At 34.7% G+C, this 19501-nt stretch overlaps 1 protein-coding gene across 1 annotated transcript in view; it reads left to right on the top strand.

Annotated features, from left to right (window-relative positions):
• Positions 1 to 19501, top strand: part of GALNT13 (polypeptide N-acetylgalactosaminyltransferase 13) — a 528170-nt gene that overhangs the window by 305977 nt on the left and 202692 nt on the right. Inside the window, exons 5-7 of the mRNA XM_049615630.1 lie at positions 8282 to 8448; positions 9061 to 9268; positions 12353 to 12523. Of these exons, the coding sequence (XP_049471587.1) occupies positions 8282 to 8448; positions 9061 to 9268; positions 12353 to 12523 (546 nt within the window). The remainder of the gene's footprint in view (positions 1 to 8281; positions 8449 to 9060; positions 9269 to 12352; positions 12524 to 19501) is intronic.

The raw sequence follows: 19501 nt of genomic DNA, 5'->3' as shown, positions 1-19501 counted from the left end.
AGCTCTTGAAGCATGCAGTCAAGCTATTTATGAGTTTATAGCCTTTTCACAGCTCTGATAGCAAACCTATGTGGTTGCAGAGGTTTCAGTTCTCAGGGTCAAATGAGAACATAAAGCATATAGTACAATGTCTGCTGCATGATTAAGAGTTTAATAAATGTTCATCACTTAGTACTGGTTATCTTATTATGATGTTTCTTAAACCAGGGCTTGACTGCTGGAGGAGATGGCCTAACCCTGGCTGAGGAATGCGATATTTGATAATCAGACTAATCCATAGGGTAAAGCAAGTAGTGGGGTAGGAGGAGGGAACACAAGTTGCTAGATAGTTAGTTCATGGATATTCAAGAGCAGGCAAAAAGCTGAGATCTCAGCAGGCAGGCAGAACATGGCCCTCGGAGTTTTTCCAGCAGAAAATAATAAGCAGAAATTAAGGTAAGTAAGCAAGAAGATTAGCAGGCAGCCACAGGCAGTCAGAGAACTTTCAGATTAGGGCAATAAATGGTTTAGAAGACTAAAGAAGACTAAAAGAGAAGGAGGCGGGACCTGAATTCCACACCACTGCACTAGACAAGCAAGTAGCAGTTCTCAAGCCATGGCAGTCTAGACACCAGATCTGTTATCGAAATGGCACTGGAAGTAAAGGATAAAGTGGCAGGTTGGCCACAAGAACTAAGGACGAAAGACATGTTATTAGAACATGGCAATGGTCAGAATCCTATCAGCAGAAAAGCTGAGCCAAACAATTATGGACACTTTATCTGTAATACTCGAGACAGTGCTTAGTAATGTAAGAATAGCATAATAGATTGAATTCACATAATCCCTTTATAATTTCATGTGCTTTCTGTAAAAGTACCGCAATATAGAAATGACAGCAGTCTTCCTTTGATTTAGGTGATGACAAAACCAAAATTTAAGGAGTTTGCTCACAGATCCTATACAGCAGAAGGGGGAGGCAAACATAGGTTTCCAGACACAGAGCTTGCTCTCATATTCCAAATAGGAATGATGTTACCTATGTTAGAGGGGACTGTATTATAGTACAATGACGTGCATATCAATTTTCTCACACTCTTTCCCTTCCCTATTCCTAGCTCATTTATTTGCCCTGGCTCTAGCAGCTAGAAAAATAAAACCAACTGAAGATTAAGGAGAAAAAAAAAAGTAGAATAACTGGTATTTCTACACCTCCAGTTCAGATTATAACAATGCAGAGGTACAATCGAGAAGTCAATCTGATAATTCATACAATAGCCTGCCTCATTGTGAAATTTTCATGCAGCAGCCCTCCATATTAAATGTATTTTGTAACATGCAGGATACTAAATTCTGGAAGGGCAGAGATACGTCATATTAACCTTCCTTCTTTTGAAGAATCCCTGAGTCTATTGAATTAAATAGCTATATTGTGAAAAAGGATAATATGTCAAGAGGATTGAGGCATACATGAGGTACGAGGCTAAGGAAGGGGGCTGAGTGGTCTTCTCTGAGATTTGTGGGAGATGTAGAAAGAAATTCCCTAGCTTTCTGTTCCTGTTTCCTACAGCATGACACTCTCCTAGCCGAGGTCCTTATGACATATTTCAAACAGAAGGCAACAAATATAGGATATTTGGAAATGCTTATTTCCCAGTAACCCTCCCTCTCCACCCAACTCGATACTTCAAAGAGCACAGAAGATGCGAGAAGAGGATCTCATAGCAAATAGGCCAAGGATGAATACAGGGTCCAACCAGATTTTAAAATAAAGGTGCTTGGGACATATGAATTTTAAAAACAAATTAGTCAATAATTATGACTTACAGGAACTTACTCTTGGAAGGTTTAACACAACGTACATATAAATCAACATATAGAAACCTACACAAAATTAAGTGCTTCATTTTACTTGGGGCCCCAAGCTATTCAGTTATGAAAGAATCACTTTGCTGTTGCCCAAGTTTTCTTTGCACGGATACATTGACGAATGATGAAATTTCCCTGTGTGAATATGAATTTTAATGATTGGGAAACATAGAAACCACACATAATTCTGCAAGGTTCAAGGCAATTCCCATAGCTCTTAAAAATAAGAAGTATATAGAGGACTTGTATTGTAAGTCTTTATTTTTAATTACTATTATTAATCTTCTTGATTGAGGCAGTAAAAGGTAACCACTGACTCACTGAGCAGCAATTCAACAAGTCATGCAAACTACAATGTTGACAGCCTTTGTAGTCCTAAATGGATTGTGTCTAACTAAACCACTGTGTAATTACGGATCCTTTGTGATTTCACATTCTCCTCTTATAGTCAATTTTTCTTTCTTTGATGTGGCATGTTGTGTTCAGTAACTTATCTGAAAACATCAATATGGTTTTGAAAAGGATAAAATCAAATTGTAACGGTCTATGTTCCTATAATGTGTGCATAGCCAAGGGGAAAGATGGTAAATAGGTATGCTATTTCATTGTATTTCCATGCTCCCGACATTGGAAATATGATTCTACGCCCACATTCTCTCTAAAGAAGACCAACTGGATTTATTTCTCATATATTTATAAATCAACAGCTGATACACAGAAGACTGGACCACCATCAGTATACATTCAGGTGACAGAACAGATTGTAAATGAAGTGGAGAAGACTTTTTGACTCTAGTGCTTACAATTACAGGAAAAGTGCCTATTAATTTCATCTGATATAACTGCAAAAAAGAGCTATATTAACCTTAAGCATCTAATTTTAAAATTTTGATGTAAATAAAAAGGTTTTACATATATTTATATATAGATATATGTGTACATATACATACACACACACACACACACACACATATACATATTTAATATCAGTGTTTCTGTTAAATAACTTTAGGCAACGTTTCTTAGCTTTGGCTGCCCATTCAAATCCCCAAGGGATTTTTAAAATCTCATCGCACCTGGCAATCAGAATCAGAATCTCTGTGGCTGAAACCCATAGGTAAGTATTTTTTGGTAGCTCATGGGTTTATTCTGGTATGTAACCAAGATTAAAAACCATAGATACATTATTACAGAATTAAAAAGAAATAATCTTTCACTTCCTCTCAAGTATTATAGATTTAGCATGTCATAATATAGTATAAATATAAAACACTGCTATAATAAAACTTATGATTTTACTGGAATACCAGATTTCAGGAACTGCATCTGAGTAAATGGGCATCAAACATTCCTTTCAAATTGATGAAAATTGCTATTGCCGTCTGCCACTTTTACTCTCAAAGTTAATTACATATACATTGTATTCCCACAATAATGTCAACTTTTGCCAATCCCACTTAGATGTTTACATAAAAGAAAAATAATGTCTCCATTGGACAGATTTATAAAAGAATATTTGGTCTCTATTTAATGTCAATGAAAACTGATATTCTACGCAACGTTTTAATCGAATAATTCTAGGGGAATAGCTATTTCTCTGATTTAAAGATATATACTTGAGTGTAAGATTAAGGCATATTTTTAAATTTAAATGTTTTTTCTAATATTGCACACACCAATAATATCACTTAAAACATTTAATATAGCATATAATATGGGGCAGAAACATTACTGTTACTAATATTATTAAATAATAAAATTTATTGTTATTATTATTTATTACTTTAGTATGTGGAATACTGAACCAGTTCTGTGACTGGAGGCTTGTACTCTATAAAACAAAGGCTTGAACTGGTTAACATTTGAAAGTTGTTTCCAAATCCACCATTTGAAGATTCTAGGTTTTATGTGTAGTGCACACCAAACAATGTCTGCTGCACATGTCAGATTACCTACTTTAATCTTATTATGTAAAAGATGTAAAAGCTGAGGTAGACAGTGGTGAAATAATTCTTGCAAACAAAGAAGTCGTTTGTCATGTCTCAGGAGAAGAGGTTCTTAGAGAGGTCCAATCTATTTAAGTACTTACCCCACCTCCATCATACAGGTTTCTTGTTTTTGTTTTGTTTTAAATTATTTCTTATAAAAGCAGTGAGTTGAAAACTCTGACAGCTTAGATATGTAAAGGCATTAGAAAAGAAGGAGACTAAAACTAAACAACCTTTAAGTACCTTTTCTTAGCTAAACAAAAAAATATTGGGGGGTACCCTGGGTGGCTGTTGGTTGAGTGTCCGACTTTGACTCAGGTCATGATCTCATGTTCTTGTGTTGGAGCCCTGTATCAAGCTCACTGCTGTCAGTGCAGAGCCTGCTTCGGATCCTTTGTCTCCCTTCCTGTCCCGCTCACAGTCTCTCTCTCAAAAATAAATAAACATTAAAAAAAAATATTGTATTTACCTGTTCTAAGATGTACCTTTTTAGTTTCGTATGTCTGAAATCAGGATGAGTTTTACAGTCAACAGTTAGTTACAGTCATTGCCTACCAGGTGGCAGTTGTTATATAAGCAGTTGTATTTCTTAAGCTTGTACAAATGAAAGTGGTCATGGCTATTCACATAGGCATACTTCATCCAAGCTACATACATTGTTTGTACTACAGGTGCAGAGGTTAACTGTCATTCAACATATCTTGAGAAAAGTTACAATCTGATTCAATATTGGAAAAAAAAAAATGTGGGCAAAGAAAGGCAAGGAACAGTGGCAAGTATGAAATTTCATACCAAAATATTTGTTGGAGTAACGAGCACAACTCTGTATTTTCTTGTTAACCAACAGCTGACTGATTTATACAGCCTTGCTTCTTTAGTGTGTCAACCAGGAAACATCAGGGACAATATCACCAGGATCTCATTAGAAATGCAGAATCTTGGGCCCATCCCAGAACTACCGAATCAGAATTTGCATTTTATCAAGATGCCCACCTAATTGCTTTGCACCTTAAAATTTGAAAAGCACAACTTTATAGTGCCAAGAAAGAGAGTCACAAGATGAAGCTGTTTTATATTTTGTTACTGAGATATGTGCTAAATATGTGCCTCTCATATGTTAAGCAATGTAACCTCAAGCTGGAGACCCTTGGACTAGATGAAAGAAACTTCAAAGCCACAAAAAGCTTGTGTGACTGATTCATAAGCAAGCATGACAATATTGATAGAAATCTATGCCCAAATAAGTTTAAAGGATTGTTCTGTAAGCTCTATTTTAGGTTTGAAATAGATTCTAATGATAAAAAAGCATATGCTATGGTTTATTTGATAACTTGCTTTTCTTTCCTAGGGATACACAAAATGATAGTGTATCTTACTAGAGGTGAAACAATAGATGTGATGAAGTACAGGCAATGGTAAAGGTACAGTGTAGAAACCATGGAAATAATGACTCCCGTTCATAAGCATCTATGCATTTGAGATAACAGGATAACTGATATTGAAAATGATTAATTTGTATAGCTGAAGAATTGTTCTTATTATTCTAGAAATTGTTTTATTATCACACAAAACTTTCTTTGCTTAGTTGTTTAAATAGGAAGGAGAGGAAGAATTAATAAAAATATTAGACATTTTATTTTTATGCTACGTTAAATAATGATACAGTGGAAATTTTCTCTAAGTAAACATAATAGTTGCATTCATAGTAAATTAGTTCATCATAACTTTGTCACATATATTGAATATAAAATTAACATTTGTGACTAGATTTTTTAACCACAAAAACAAAGCATGATAGAAATAGTTTAAGAAGCTGGATTTGAATATATGCTTTTCATTTTAAAAGATTTATCTATGCACCTGGATGACTCAGTCGGTTGTGTCCAACTTCAGCTCAGGTCATGATCTCATGGTTTGTGGGATCAAACCCCACATCGGGCTCTGTGTTGACAGCTCAGAGCCTGGAGCTGCTTCAGATTCTGTGTCTTCCTCTCTGTCTGCCCCTCCCCCACTCACACTATGTCTCTCTTTCTGAAAAATAAATAAACAAAAAAAAATTAAGGGGCACCTGGGTGGCTCAGTCGGTTAGACGTCCAACTTTGGCTTGGGTCATGATCTCACGGTTTGTGGTTTCAGGCCCTGCGTCAGGCTTGTGCTGACAGCTTGGAGCCTGCTTGAGATTCTGTGTCTCATTCTCTCTCTGCCCATCCCCTGCTCATGCTCTGTCTCTTTCTGTCTCAAAAATAAATAAGTATTAAAAAAATTAAAAAAATTTTTAGATTTATCTAAATGTCTCATCCATTCTTTCTTTATTGGCATTTAGAGTACAAAACATACAACATATATGCTTATATAACATAAAAAAAAGTTAACTTAAAAGAAATCACTATTTTTCCAATGATAGCCCTTACAGATAAACACTTTTCCTTGTGTTAGACCAATAATTGTTGACTGTTGAACTGCTTTCAGCCTGATTTTCTAGTTTTATTTTTTATTGATGATGATGATGATGATGATGATGGTCTTTACCATACTTTTTGCTTAGCATGCTATATCGTTGAGGCAGAAAAATGGAGGTTTGAGGAAAATCGTGGAGAAAACATTTCTGATTTACCAAGATGGCTTTCTGAATTCATTTAGCGATAGGCTTCCTGGATGCCCAAGTCAAATGCTGATGAGACATATAGAAACCATTTCCATCTTGCCACCAGAATGGGAAAAGAAGACTGCAGATCAAAGTACTTTTTCCCATTATATTTTGATTTTCCTCAATACACAATATATTCTATAGTATGGATGATAATTTATTTCCAAATAAATATATGCAGAAAAATGTCATAGTTCAGGTATAGTACCTTCTTACTGACTACATTGCAGAAGGCTTCACTGCGCAGATGATATTTTAGACCATTTTAAAAGATGATTAAAGTCTCAATAGGCATACAATCAGTATGTCTTTAATTATATGCCTTACTTCCCCCATTTTATTGAATTTTTTTCATTCACCTGTGAAGGAGACTAATTTTAACAATGCTTATTTTGTGTCATATATTAGATCATTCAGGAGTGGCAGGAAGTATTGAGTTCATTTTATTTTATGGGATGATTTTAATTCTCTAGCTCCTTAGAATATTTTACATGAAACAATCACCTAAGGTGAATAAGCTTCCATTCCTATTTCATATACCAAATGGCATTTTTAATGACTTTTGTAATTTTATAATATTATAATTACAATGACTTAAATATCTGAATGTTGACAAGTTGATGGGGTAAGGACCATCTACATGTTGACCTTGGGATGATCACTAGAGCACCACACATACCATTTATCCATGTGTATCTTTTTAAGTTTATTTATTTTGAGAGAGAGAGAGAGAGAGAGAGAGCGTGAGCGAGCGACAGGCACTGACAGCACAGAGCCTGATGCAGGGCTTGAACTCAGAAACTGTGACCTGAGCCAAAATCAAGAATCAGACGCTTAACCAACTGAGCCACTCAGATGCCCCTTTTAAACCTTTGTTAAGTTTATTTATTTATTTATTTTGAGAGAGAGAGAGGGAGAGTGCAAATGTATCTTTTTAGATTGCTCAAATACTTAAATCTGGGCTTCTTTGGATTTCTAAGAAAAATTAAAAGTTTTTCTCAAAACATCAAGTTCTAAAAGTAATAACAATTATGGCCAGTCTGTGTGACTGGCAGCATCTGAATCACCAGGAAGTTTTTTTAAAAGACAAATGCAGACTCTCAGGCTGCACCCCAGACTTACTGAATCTGAATCTGCATTTTAACAAATCTCTAGGTGATTCCTATGCACATCACACTTTGGGAAGTGCTGGTAGCCTATTCCCTTTCCTCATCTCCAGTGTTGATTATAGAGTACTAATTGGGAATCTGCAAAGTAAATCTAGCCCCTAAACCTTTCCTTCAAATCAGACATGGTTTATAGCATTCTCAAACTGAATGGAAAACACATATGCCTCGATTTTAGAACAGAAAAACAATCTCAGTTTTACATGCTTTAAAACCCTGGGAACATATATCTGTTCATGTTCTTATGACTTTTTGAGCTATATGATAATCTTTTTTCTAAACAAGGAATAAAATTATATCCAGTCAATGAATTCATATGTCCCTGTTGTACCCTAGACTTCTATTGAGAGTCTCAGAATGTTATTTTAGCTTTCTTAGCCTTGTGGAAATCATGTTGCTTTGTTCCCTACAGGAATTAAGATAAAATATTAGTAACCATGCATATTTAATTTTCAAAATGCCAAGTAATTACTCAAAGCATTTTAAAAAGGAAAATTATCTTAGATAATCATGAAATGTTTCCTTAGTAAGGGGCTATCAAGTCTAAAGTTGTGTTATCATGGATATTCTTTATTACAATGATCAGAATGAAAAATGAATTTATTAACATGTCTCTCTTCTTTCTTTTCCAGATGCAAGACAAAGGTCTACCCTGATGAACTTCCAAACACAAGCGTAGTCATTGTGTTTCACAATGAAGCTTGGAGCACTCTCCTTAGAACTGTGTACAGTGTGATAAATCGTTCCCCACGCTATCTGCTCTCTGAGGTCATCTTGGTAGATGATGCTAGTGAAAGAGGTATAATTATTTTTCCTTCTTAATAGAAAACTTTATTATGGTCAAAAAGATAGCTTGGCAATGATCTGTATTTTCCTTGTAATTACATGAGTCCTGAAATCACCTGTCAAATTTTCATCACTGTACCTGGAACTCCAGGAATATGAAACTAATTCTTCCGGTTTCTCCCATGATTCCATTTGGTCCATACTAACCTAAGAAATCAGCCAAAATAATTTTCAAAAGTGTTTATTTTTTTCCCAACTCAAACAATCAAATGATTGAGCCTTAGTATGACTTTTTGGACATCTATTGTGTTTTGTTTTGTTTTGTTTTGTTTTAAGTGCAGGTAAAGTGAAATAACTTATAATTAAGAAGTCTCTGTTTGTCAATGTGGCCCAATTTCTAAATTAGAGTCTGGTATATTAAAGTCCTATAATGTCCTTATCTTTGCCAGATTTACTGATAAAAATCTCTACATATCTATTTCACCTAATGCAAAAAAAAAAAAAAAAAACATGTTGATAGAAGTCTGCTACCATTTCTGTTTGCTGAATTCCATCTGGGTAGTAGTATTTCTGCTATGTCTTAAAATAGTTTCAAAACTTTATCAATTCTTATTGCACATTCCAGATTTTCTCAAGTTGACATTAGAGAATTATGTGAAAAACTTAGAGGTGCCAGTAAAAATTATTAGAATGGAAGAACGCTCTGGGCTAATACGTGCCCGCCTTCGAGGAGCAGCCGCTTCAAGAGGGCAGGTCATAACTTTTCTGGATGCACACTGTGAGTGCACGTTAGGATGGCTGGAGCCCTTGCTGGCAAGAATAAAAGAAGACAGGTAAGAATTCATGTGTTACATATGCCTGGGTTTTGACTCGGCCTGTTAGGACAGTTCCAGGTGCCTGTCAAAACTTCTCTGTAAATTGCTTTTTGAGATTCATTTTCTAGCTTTAATTTTTTTTAACGTTTCTTTATTTTTGAGAGAAAAAGAGAAACAGAGCATGAGCCAGGAAGGGGCAGAGAGAGAGGGAGACACAGAATCCGAAACAGGCTCCAGGCTCTGAGCTGTCAGCACAGGGCCTGGTGCAGGGCTCGAACCCATGAACCCTGAGATCAGGACCAGAGCCAAAGTCGGCACTCAACCAACTGAGGCACCCAGCTGTCCCTTCTAGCTTTTAAAGAGCACCCCTCCTCCACTGAATAAAGACCTTGGCTTATTCATGCTGAACATGAATATTTGATTAAGAAATAGTCAATAATCCAAACAGTAAAAAATGTGTTGAATATTCATTTTGTAAGGTGATGAAACTTAGTCCAATCTGAAATGGTGCCATATTTTATAAAATACATTTCAAAACACCTGATTTCATCCTCACAAGCACCCTATGAGGTAGGCAATGTAAATGTTCTTGTGTGTACCTAGTAATAGGGAAGGATGAGGAAGTGAAGGAGCTTGACCCAGTTAGTTATTGGAAGTGATGGGAACAACAGTTCAGTTCTTCCCATTCCTAGACCAGTCTTCTCTCTACTAGTTCACTGCCTTTATTCAATGTCTTATTCAAAACCACCTAGAGGATCTTAAAAATGAAGACACACACTCACACATTCCATTGGAATGAAATCATGATACAAAAAATTATAAGAATTTTAATTATATAAATGATGTTGTCAATCTATATACACAAATTGTAAAATCCAAAAACTTGAATAATACTTTATAGAAATTAAGAACCCTCATACTTACCTGCAATTCTTTCTGATGATGATGCGGTCAAGTACAAGCTTCTTTTGTGGATATTCATAAACATTGATGATAAATGATTATAATTCTTAAGCACCTAATGAAGTCACCTATGTCGAATGCTCTCTGATATAATAACAAAGCATCTTATGACACCTTGTTTGCGTAGTCATTTCACCTACAGTAGAAAGGTCTTCTTAGAGTTGAAGTTTTTAATTAAACATCCAAGACAGGGGCTGCTTAGTGTGAGCTAGTCCAGCTACATCAGGATTTGGTACTTGCCAGGAAGATAGATGGAGGTTGTTAGTAAAATGGGCCATAGCAGTTGAAGAAAGCAGTGGGAACCTTTTATTCAGCTGAGTGTTGTATACAGCTAGTAACATTTTCCAGTCTGTGTATTGTCCAATATGCACAGGAGGGTGAGACTGGCAAAGTAAAATGAACTTAGAGCATCTTAAATGCACTTCCTGGCAACTCTTCATACATTTTCCTGCTTTTTAAAACATGTGTTTCATATTCAACTTACCGAATTTTTTATGCAATATTCAATATCATCAAGAATAGATCGTTTATTTTTTAATGTAACATGTTTAGATTGCACTTTCATATAGTGAACTCTAATGTTTGTCCATCTTATAAGTTCTAAAGTTGCCACAACTAGATAATAAAGTCCTATTCAAAGTTAGTAGATCTAATTTTGCCTCCCTAAAAATTAAGTCATTAAGCTTAATGAAGAAAGGTGTTGATTTTGTAGGGACCAGAGTTACCAAGAAATGTTTCCAAGGCTAGATAAATCCTATTGATTTCAGAGAACTCTAGGCTTTGGCTAATTGTGTGGAATAGAAGACCTAATTGAAAAATGAACATTAGTGGGGCACCTGGATGGCTCAGTCAGTTAAATGTCCCACAGTTGATTTCGGCTCAGGTCATGATCTCACAGTTCATGGGATCAAGCCCTGCATTGGGCTCTGTGCTGACATTTTGGAGCCTGCTCAGGATTCTCTCCCTACCTTCTCTCTGCCTCTCCCTCACTCACATGCACACATGCACACTCTCTCTCAAAATAAATGAATAAATGTTAAAAAAATAAAATAAAATGAATGTTAGTGATACTGGTGTTACAAAACCAGGATAAATAATGGACAACATTTATCTGCTTTCCACATTTATGGGCTATTCAAAAGCATATTTGTGTATTTACCACCTAGTAAATATGAAAAATAAGCTCTGGTTTCCAGAACTAGCTACCAGCAAAGGAAACTTGAGTAGACCTTAACATTTGCTGTAGAGATGACAGACTGATCCCATAATGCAACATATAAGCCAGGAGTAGAGGAAGACTGAGGAAAGCACAAAATGGATTAAAAGAATATCTAATCTTCTCTCAAGGTGAAAGCCTCTTACCCTAAAAAGCCACCATCGAGAACACCAAATCTCCTGTCTCTTCCTCTTAACTTTAAGAAATGGGTCATGAGATAAAATGCCAGAAACTTAAGTTGCTTATCTTTCCCTATTTTAAAATACACAGATTGTTTACAGTAAATTCCAAGATCTAGAAAGGACACACTTAGAAATTGTCAAGTCCCTAATATCTTTCAGAGGAAACATTTACTTACACTGATGTTCGTGATTTTTATTGTTTCTGTTTGTTGATTTTCATTTGTTTTTTTCTAGCAGGTATTTTCCCATGAAAAGAAGTTTAATTTTTTTCTTAAAACTATCTTTTTAAACTAACTTATCCCCTTTCAGATTCAAAATACCAGGTCTAATTTGCCATCATCCACTCTCTACTTCCTGAATGCTATTGCTTTTCAGTTGGCCCTAGCTAAAATGATGCATAATATCAAAGCAGCTCTACTAATCATGGTGTTGGTGGAGGTTTTATAAAAAATGGACCACGTTCATCCTGCTGAGTTAGTACTTTAGAATGCATTTGGAAATCAGCTTGAAGACCAATTAGTATATTTGATTAGATTATAAATGATGGAATGAAGTAGAGACTGTAAAGAGGATGTAGTGAAAGGAAACGATTCCACAGAGAGAAAGGATAAAATTAAAATAAAATCATATTAAAGTCACAAGATGATTAAATTTCAACCAGTCAGCTATACTGAGTTTGAAGAAGCTAATGTAGTGTTTAAATTATTATTTATATGTAAACTGGTTTTGATTTTTCTGCAGGAAAACAGTTGTATGCCCCATCATTGATGTGATTAGTGATGATACCTTTGAATATATGGCTGGATCAGACATGACTTATGGGGGCTTTAACTGGAAACTGAATTTCCGTTGGTATCCTGTTCCCCAAAGAGAAATGGATAGGAGAAAAGGAGATAGAACATTACCTGTCAGGTACGTAGCTCATATCTTCCAAAGGATAGCATGTGTTTTCCTATAATTAAGGAGTATTATGAATTTGTGCTCTCATTTTTAAGTCTTTTAAAGGCATATGCCTTTTATTCATATACACATTTACATTATCACCACTTACATAATTATCTAAGCATCAATGACAGTATTTAAATTTAGTTTAAATTAACACAGGCAAATTTAACTATTGGCAGGAGTGCCGAATTTCTCTTGAGACTTTGTATATTCTTATGTTCAAAATATATTTACTGTGAATTTTCTATGTAATAGATATGTGCTAGCCTTGATGCTTCAGGTACATATATATCTTAGCTAAATGTGTATGCTTTATAATAGAGTTATTCTCAAAATTGAAATAACCAAAAATGTTTTGGCAAATACTCTAAATTTACCAACTTCAAAGAGCTGTCTTCCTTATAGATGCAAAAGAAAGATCCAGTTGAAAAATTTTAATATATTAATGATTATGAAATATTTATTGTTTGTACTAAATTAATTTAAAAAGCTACTTAACGTGAAGTATTTATTCATAAATGTGTTTGCTCTTAATACAAAATAAGAAATATCATATGCATCTTTAGTTGTTTAAATAAGCATTACTCACTTTATTAACACAAAATTACCACCTTCTTATTTTACTATATTATTGTGTACCTCTTACCTGCAACCAACAGTTGATTTCCTAACAACATATTGTAGAGGGAGATCACTGATTTAGCTCTTTAAAGATGAATTTGGGGGACACCTGGGTGGCTCAGTCAGTTGAGTGTCTGACTTTGGCTCAGGTCATGATCTTACAGTTAGTGAGTTCAAGCCCTGTGTTGGGCTCTAAGCTAATAGCTCAGAGCTTGGAGCCTGATTTGGATTCTGTGTTTCCCTCTCTCTCTGCTCATCCCCCACTCACTCTGTTTCTCTCTCTCTTTCTCTCTCTCCCTCTCTCTCTCTCTCAAAAATAAAATATTAAAAAGAAAAAAAAATTAATAAAAAATGAATTTGGAAAATCATGATTTAGTTTGAACAATAGAGAAAAGCCCCAAAACAATATGTATAAACCATTATCTAAACAAGAATGTCTCGTAACCTACTGAAGAAATGACTTATCCATCGGCAAGACTAACTATCTAATGAATTAAAACTAACTCTAAGCATTGGCTCATGGAAAAGAACAGCTCTGTTTATTACAGAAGAGTTAAATATTGTGCTTGCTAATCCTCTTGAGATATTACTACATGGAAGGGAAAAATAAAATGTGCCTCCAAACAACTGCATGAAGACATGAAGTTATTATGTCAATATTTAAAGTGTAACTTAGTGATCTTCAAGTCTTGCTGTAATCTTCACATTCACCAAATCTTATGGATCCTTGCTCCTAACAGCTTGAGCAACAGCTTGAGTTGCTCATTTTACCGTTGTTTATTAGAAATCCTGTTTTCCCAGATCATGGTTTCATTTAGTGTTAGCTGATTTTTCAGCTTCAGATTCCATGTGAAAACTATCAAAATACTTGGCCAGTACACTCAAACATAATGTGTTTATTCATTAAAAATGAAGTTTAGGGGAACCTGGGTGGCTCAGTCGGTTGAGCATCCGACATCAGGACAGGTCATAATCTTGCAGTTCATGGGTTTGAGCCCCGTGTCGGGCTCTGTGCTGACAGCTCAGAGCCTGGAGACTGCTTCGGATTCTGTGTCTTCCTGTCTCTCTGCTCCTCCCCTGCTCACACTCTGTCTTTCTCTTAAAAATAAATAAACATTAAAAAATGTTTTAATGAATTTTAAAGAATATGTGAGTGTGCTCATTGTTTTCTTAAGTACCTTGGCAAAAGACATGCTTCATTTAACCTATTTTCTTACAAAGTCAAAAGGTAGATAACTAAGAGGTAGCCAACATTCATAGTAAGAAAATACTGATATCATTCACAAAGGTAAAGATCTACATAGAAATTGGCCATTATTTTTCATCTTTCATTAATTAAAACAAAAAAGGAAACATCCAACTTGCAACGTTTTAACCACAATTTGTGTGCTTTTATTGTTGTAACATGGAGACCCAATAAAAATCTAAGAATATTTTATCTATTTGCCTCAGTAACTGCACAATATTTCACTTTCTAAAATGCTGAGGGAGCTGGAACAAGAGAAACAGAGAAACCTCAGTCTTTGCTGAAGTTTCCAAATTTTTATGGCAAAAGGTTAATTAATTCATGGGCTGTGTTGTAACAGCCTGCAGGTAATTTTCATCAGCATAGCTGTAATGTGAACTTTCTTTGTACTTGTAATCTATTACGTGAAGACGTGATCATTTTTCTCACATTCGTACAAACAGATAAATCATTCTAAGGTGTTGAAGACACATTTTTTTTCTACTTGATTAACGGAATTCTGAATAGCTACAGTGATTAAAATGGGGTTGAAATTTTAGTTTTCTTAGCAGAATGCTTCATTTAAAATGTCAGCTATGACAGAACTTTATAGTGACTATAATTGGCTAGTTAGTCATCATTTAGAAATACAATCATGCATCTGCATACATAGAGAACCAACTTGAACTTATGACTTAAGCTTAGTTGTACCACATTTAAAGTAAAGTTTATAATGGTTATATGTATTATTCTACTGTCACCTCTGGGCTTTGGTATTTTCATTTGGATATTAAGTGGAGTTTGCAAAATACTTGGTATTTGTGAAATTATGAGTACGGAATAATAGCACACATAATCTTGAACATTTAGTCTTCTTTAATCAGTAAACTGTCCTTGACATTTCAGTAGTCCTATTATGTGACTTTTCAGTAATATCTCAATTATACATGCAACAATAGGGTAATCAAATTGTTACACTAGAGGTCGTAAACGGGGAGCTTATGTGTCAGACATGCTTTGTAGATGTGTTTTTTTGGCGTACATAGTTTTTTACATTAAAAAAAATACCAATGTTTTAAAAATGAGATGTTCTAAGTAAATATATGAATTTTTAGCTATTCTTGAAAAGTCAGAAGATCTTGCTACAATGATCCTGTATTCCTACTTGGCACCATCCGGTGGAGTTAAGTAGAAGCTACCCTTTAGAAATGGCCTGAAAGGTTAGCCCAGTGCCCCACCTCTATTTTTTGTGTGTTCCTGACTCAGAGGCTGAGGATCAGTGTCCATTTGTCATCATTCTTATACTTAAGGAAATGTTTTGGTACCTGTGTCCCAGTCAAAAGTCAGAGAAATATGCTTACTGCAACTATAAATCTTTTAAATTTGTGACCTTGGGGTGCCTGGGGGGCTCAGTCAGTTAAGTGTTTGACTTTGGCTCAGGTCATGATCTCACCGTTCATGAGTTTGAGCCCTGCATCGGTCTCTCTGCTGAGTCCATTCCAAATCCTCTGTCCCCTTCTCTCTCTGCCCCTCCACTGCTCATGCTCCCTCCCTCTCTCTAAATAAATAAATAAACCTAAAAAAATAAATAAAAATAAATAAACAAATTTGTGACCTTGACTTCCAAGCTACTGCCTAAGAAATACCTGAGTTTGAAACCCACCAAACATGTTAACCCGGTATGAATATGCATCTGCATTACCTGATGGAATAGGCAACCTGTAGCAAAAGTTATCTGGTAGTGCAGATAATCTCCCAAATGATTTCATTCGTTTGGGGGTGCATGCCTTTTTCCAGTACATGTAATTTTCGACTTGATATGCTTCAGGCGATTAAAATGAGTTAGGTTACATATGCAAATGAACATGCCATCACACTGTTGAGCACTGTGCTAGGTTCTGTACATACAACGATGAATCTGGCTGATTCTGCCCTGATGTGGCCCACTGGCACTGGCCATGTGTATGCTAGACAAGAGAATGAGGCCAGCCTAAGTGGCCAGAGTGTTGATGCACAGGAGTTAGACTACGTCAACAGCTAGAGTGCTATGTGCTTCTGGAAAAGAATCTGGCTTTAATCTTATTGATGGTTTTAGTCTCTTAATTTATGCCCTGTCGTAAATCCTCAATAAGTCCTCAATAAATAAATAATAAAGTTATAAAGATATTAGATTCTACTTTAATCTCTCATGGATTAAAATAGATTATTAATTTATTAAAAACCTACCAGTGAGGGGTGCCTGAGTGGTTCAGTTAGTTAAGGGTCTGACTTTTTATTTCGGTTCAGGTCATTGTGAGTTCAAGTCCCGACTGGGCTCTGTGCTGACAGTGTGGAGCCTGCTTGAGATTCTCTCTCTCTTTCTCTCTGCCTCTCTCTCTCTCTCAAAAATAAATAAGTAAACATTAAAAAAAAACTACCAGTAATTTATCAAGTCTGTATAACTTTCTTTATCTTTTGTGTCTTGCCTTATGGACTCTTTTACATTTTGTCCTTATTAATATTCTTAATATGACTTCATCCTTACGTGGAGTACCATGCTCAATATCTTTCTAAAGTAAAACAAAGAGTTTTAGATTTTCTTCTAATATTTGCTATCATAATAAATCAAACATAGATATAATGATGAGTTTTATTCTTTACATATTTTACTTACTTGAATATCCCTTTTTATTAACATTTGTCTGATATTATAGCTTAATTTTTCTCTCAATTGGAATCAGGAATTTATAAAGAAGATCAAATAAATTAAACATTATTAATAATTTCTCAGATTATAATTACTGTTCCTTTACTGTGAAAAACTCATAAGATGTTCACATATATTATTTCCTGTAACCTTCTAGAATGATATCATTGAAGAAGCATTGAAGCTGGCTTTGGAAGATCTGGGTTTTATTTAAAAGCTACTCCAATAAGGAAATTACCCATTCTTTTCAATAATAAAAGGAAAATTATTCTCCCTCTCTTGACGTACTAAAATATTAAATGAGAAATATATTTGAAAGGAGTTATTTAAAATTTATTTCTGATAATATACATCACAAACATATGCATTGCTAAATAAATGTGACAAGTAGCTGGAAGTATAGAGAAGCAGAAGTATTTTGTTATATTTCCTTCTAGAGTGTTTCTTTTCAGATATGTTTCTCCACAATTTAAAAATTGATATATTATGGGGCTCAGTCAGGTGAGTGTCAGACTTCAGCCAGGTCATCCCCTCACGGTCGTGGGTTCAAGCCTCATGTTGGGCTAGCTGCTATCAGCATGGAGCCCATTTCAGATCCTCTGTCCAGCTCTCTCTCAGCCCTTCCCCCACTCACATAGGCTTTCTCTCTCTCTGTGTCTCAAAATTAAATATTAAAAAATTGATATATTATTGGTATTTGCCCATGGCATTTTTTTTCCGAGTAAAAATTGGAGTGGCTGCTAGAATCTCAATTATTTACTTAGATTTTCCTTTATTTTTTGCAAAGACATTTGAGAGTTATTTTACACATTATTTTCTGCCAATTGTGTTTTCTGATCTATAGTTTTTGCATATACTGTGGTCTTTTTAGAATTATGCAACCGAGGAAGGTGAAATTCGTTTTAATATTTTTGATATCTTTTGCCAGTTTGAATCCCCCCCAAAAAAATTATCACTGACTCTAATTTATTGTTCTTCTAGTAAGTATAATTAAAAAACACTTATTTTATCCTATAAAATGTTATCCAAATATAAGACAATATTTCCTATTATTTAATAACAGCTAAGAATATATTTCTTAATTTTTACCTGTTAGATTTTCTCTATTTGATTTTCTCAGTGCAATGAAAATACATTTTTACTTTGGAGGAAAGAAATAGAGATAGATACTCTCAAATCCTGTGAGACACTTCTTTACAATAGGAGATATTAACACAAAACACAGGAGGGGTCAAATTTATGTGAAGAACAAAGGCTTTAATAGAAAAAGTTGAACTTTGGAATGTTCTAATTGTTCAACATTCCCATCTACTCATATTAAGTTATGATATGTGTTGGTTTTGAAAGAAAAAAAAATCCACCTTAGGTGGAGTATGTGAATCAATATTCATTGGAGAAAATAGCACATTTATATTATATTACCTCCTAATGGTTCAGAAGATAATTTACCACACTTCCCTTGTGGTCTGTTGAGATGAAATGAAAACAGAGCATTAATCGAAACATTTAAAACATCTTGCCCCATTGTTTATTTTGACCCATCCTAAACATAAAAGAAAGAAAAAGGAAAGATAAAAAAAATTACACCAATTATTATAATTGGAAGCTTGGGGTTTTATCAGGTTGTGAAGATTATGAAAAAGGATTAAGAAAAAAGGAAAAAAAAATAACTATTCCCTTCCTGGCATATAGGTCTTTAAGCACAAGTTAAAGTATTTGATTCCAATGCTTGTTGGTAAATGGATCTTTGGCAGCAAAATGAGCCATTTGCCCATATCAAGCAGAATTTTCTTTTTTTATTCTTATCCTTTAAAAATAGCTTTGTGTTCCATAGGCTGTACAGGATGGAACATGCTTCCTTGTGCAGAGTCTAAACCAGCATGAGTGCTTAAATAGTCTCTTCTCTACCAAAAGCTGCATCTTCTTACCCAAATTCATGTTCAAATGAGTACCTCAGCATGCAATATTTCACTAAACCCCATTTCATTTCTCTGTAAAAACCTTTAAATAAATTCAACATCTGGTTATTCATCACTAATAAAATAATAGTTATGCTACTGCTTCCTTTCTATCTTTTCTGCTTTCTATTTTGGGGATAGTAGAATAAAGAATGAAGGAGGGAAACTCAGTTTCTAAACCCGCAAAATGGTTAACCAAATTATATTTTATGATTAAAAAAATTGAGATTATGTGAATATTTCAGCTATTTATGCTTCACATTTCTGTAAATAATAAAATATGTGTGTTTATCATTTCTCTTTATTGTGGCATATAGTATATGAGAAATGTTATTAACACAGAGGTACACACTTACAGTCTAGATATTGTGTTATTTGATCATTGTGAATAACAGCCTGATGCTGAGCTATAGTCTCCCAAATCTTTAGACTTTTCCCCCAGAGACGTTATTTAT

This window comes from Panthera uncia (assembly GCF_023721935.1).
Source record: "Panthera uncia isolate 11264 chromosome C1 unlocalized genomic scaffold, Puncia_PCG_1.0 HiC_scaffold_3, whole genome shotgun sequence".
Taxonomy (NCBI): Eukaryota; Metazoa; Chordata; class Mammalia; order Carnivora; family Felidae; genus Panthera; species Panthera uncia.
Note: the sequence above shows the minus strand (reverse complement) of the source record. Positions and strands in the feature narration are given on the sequence as shown.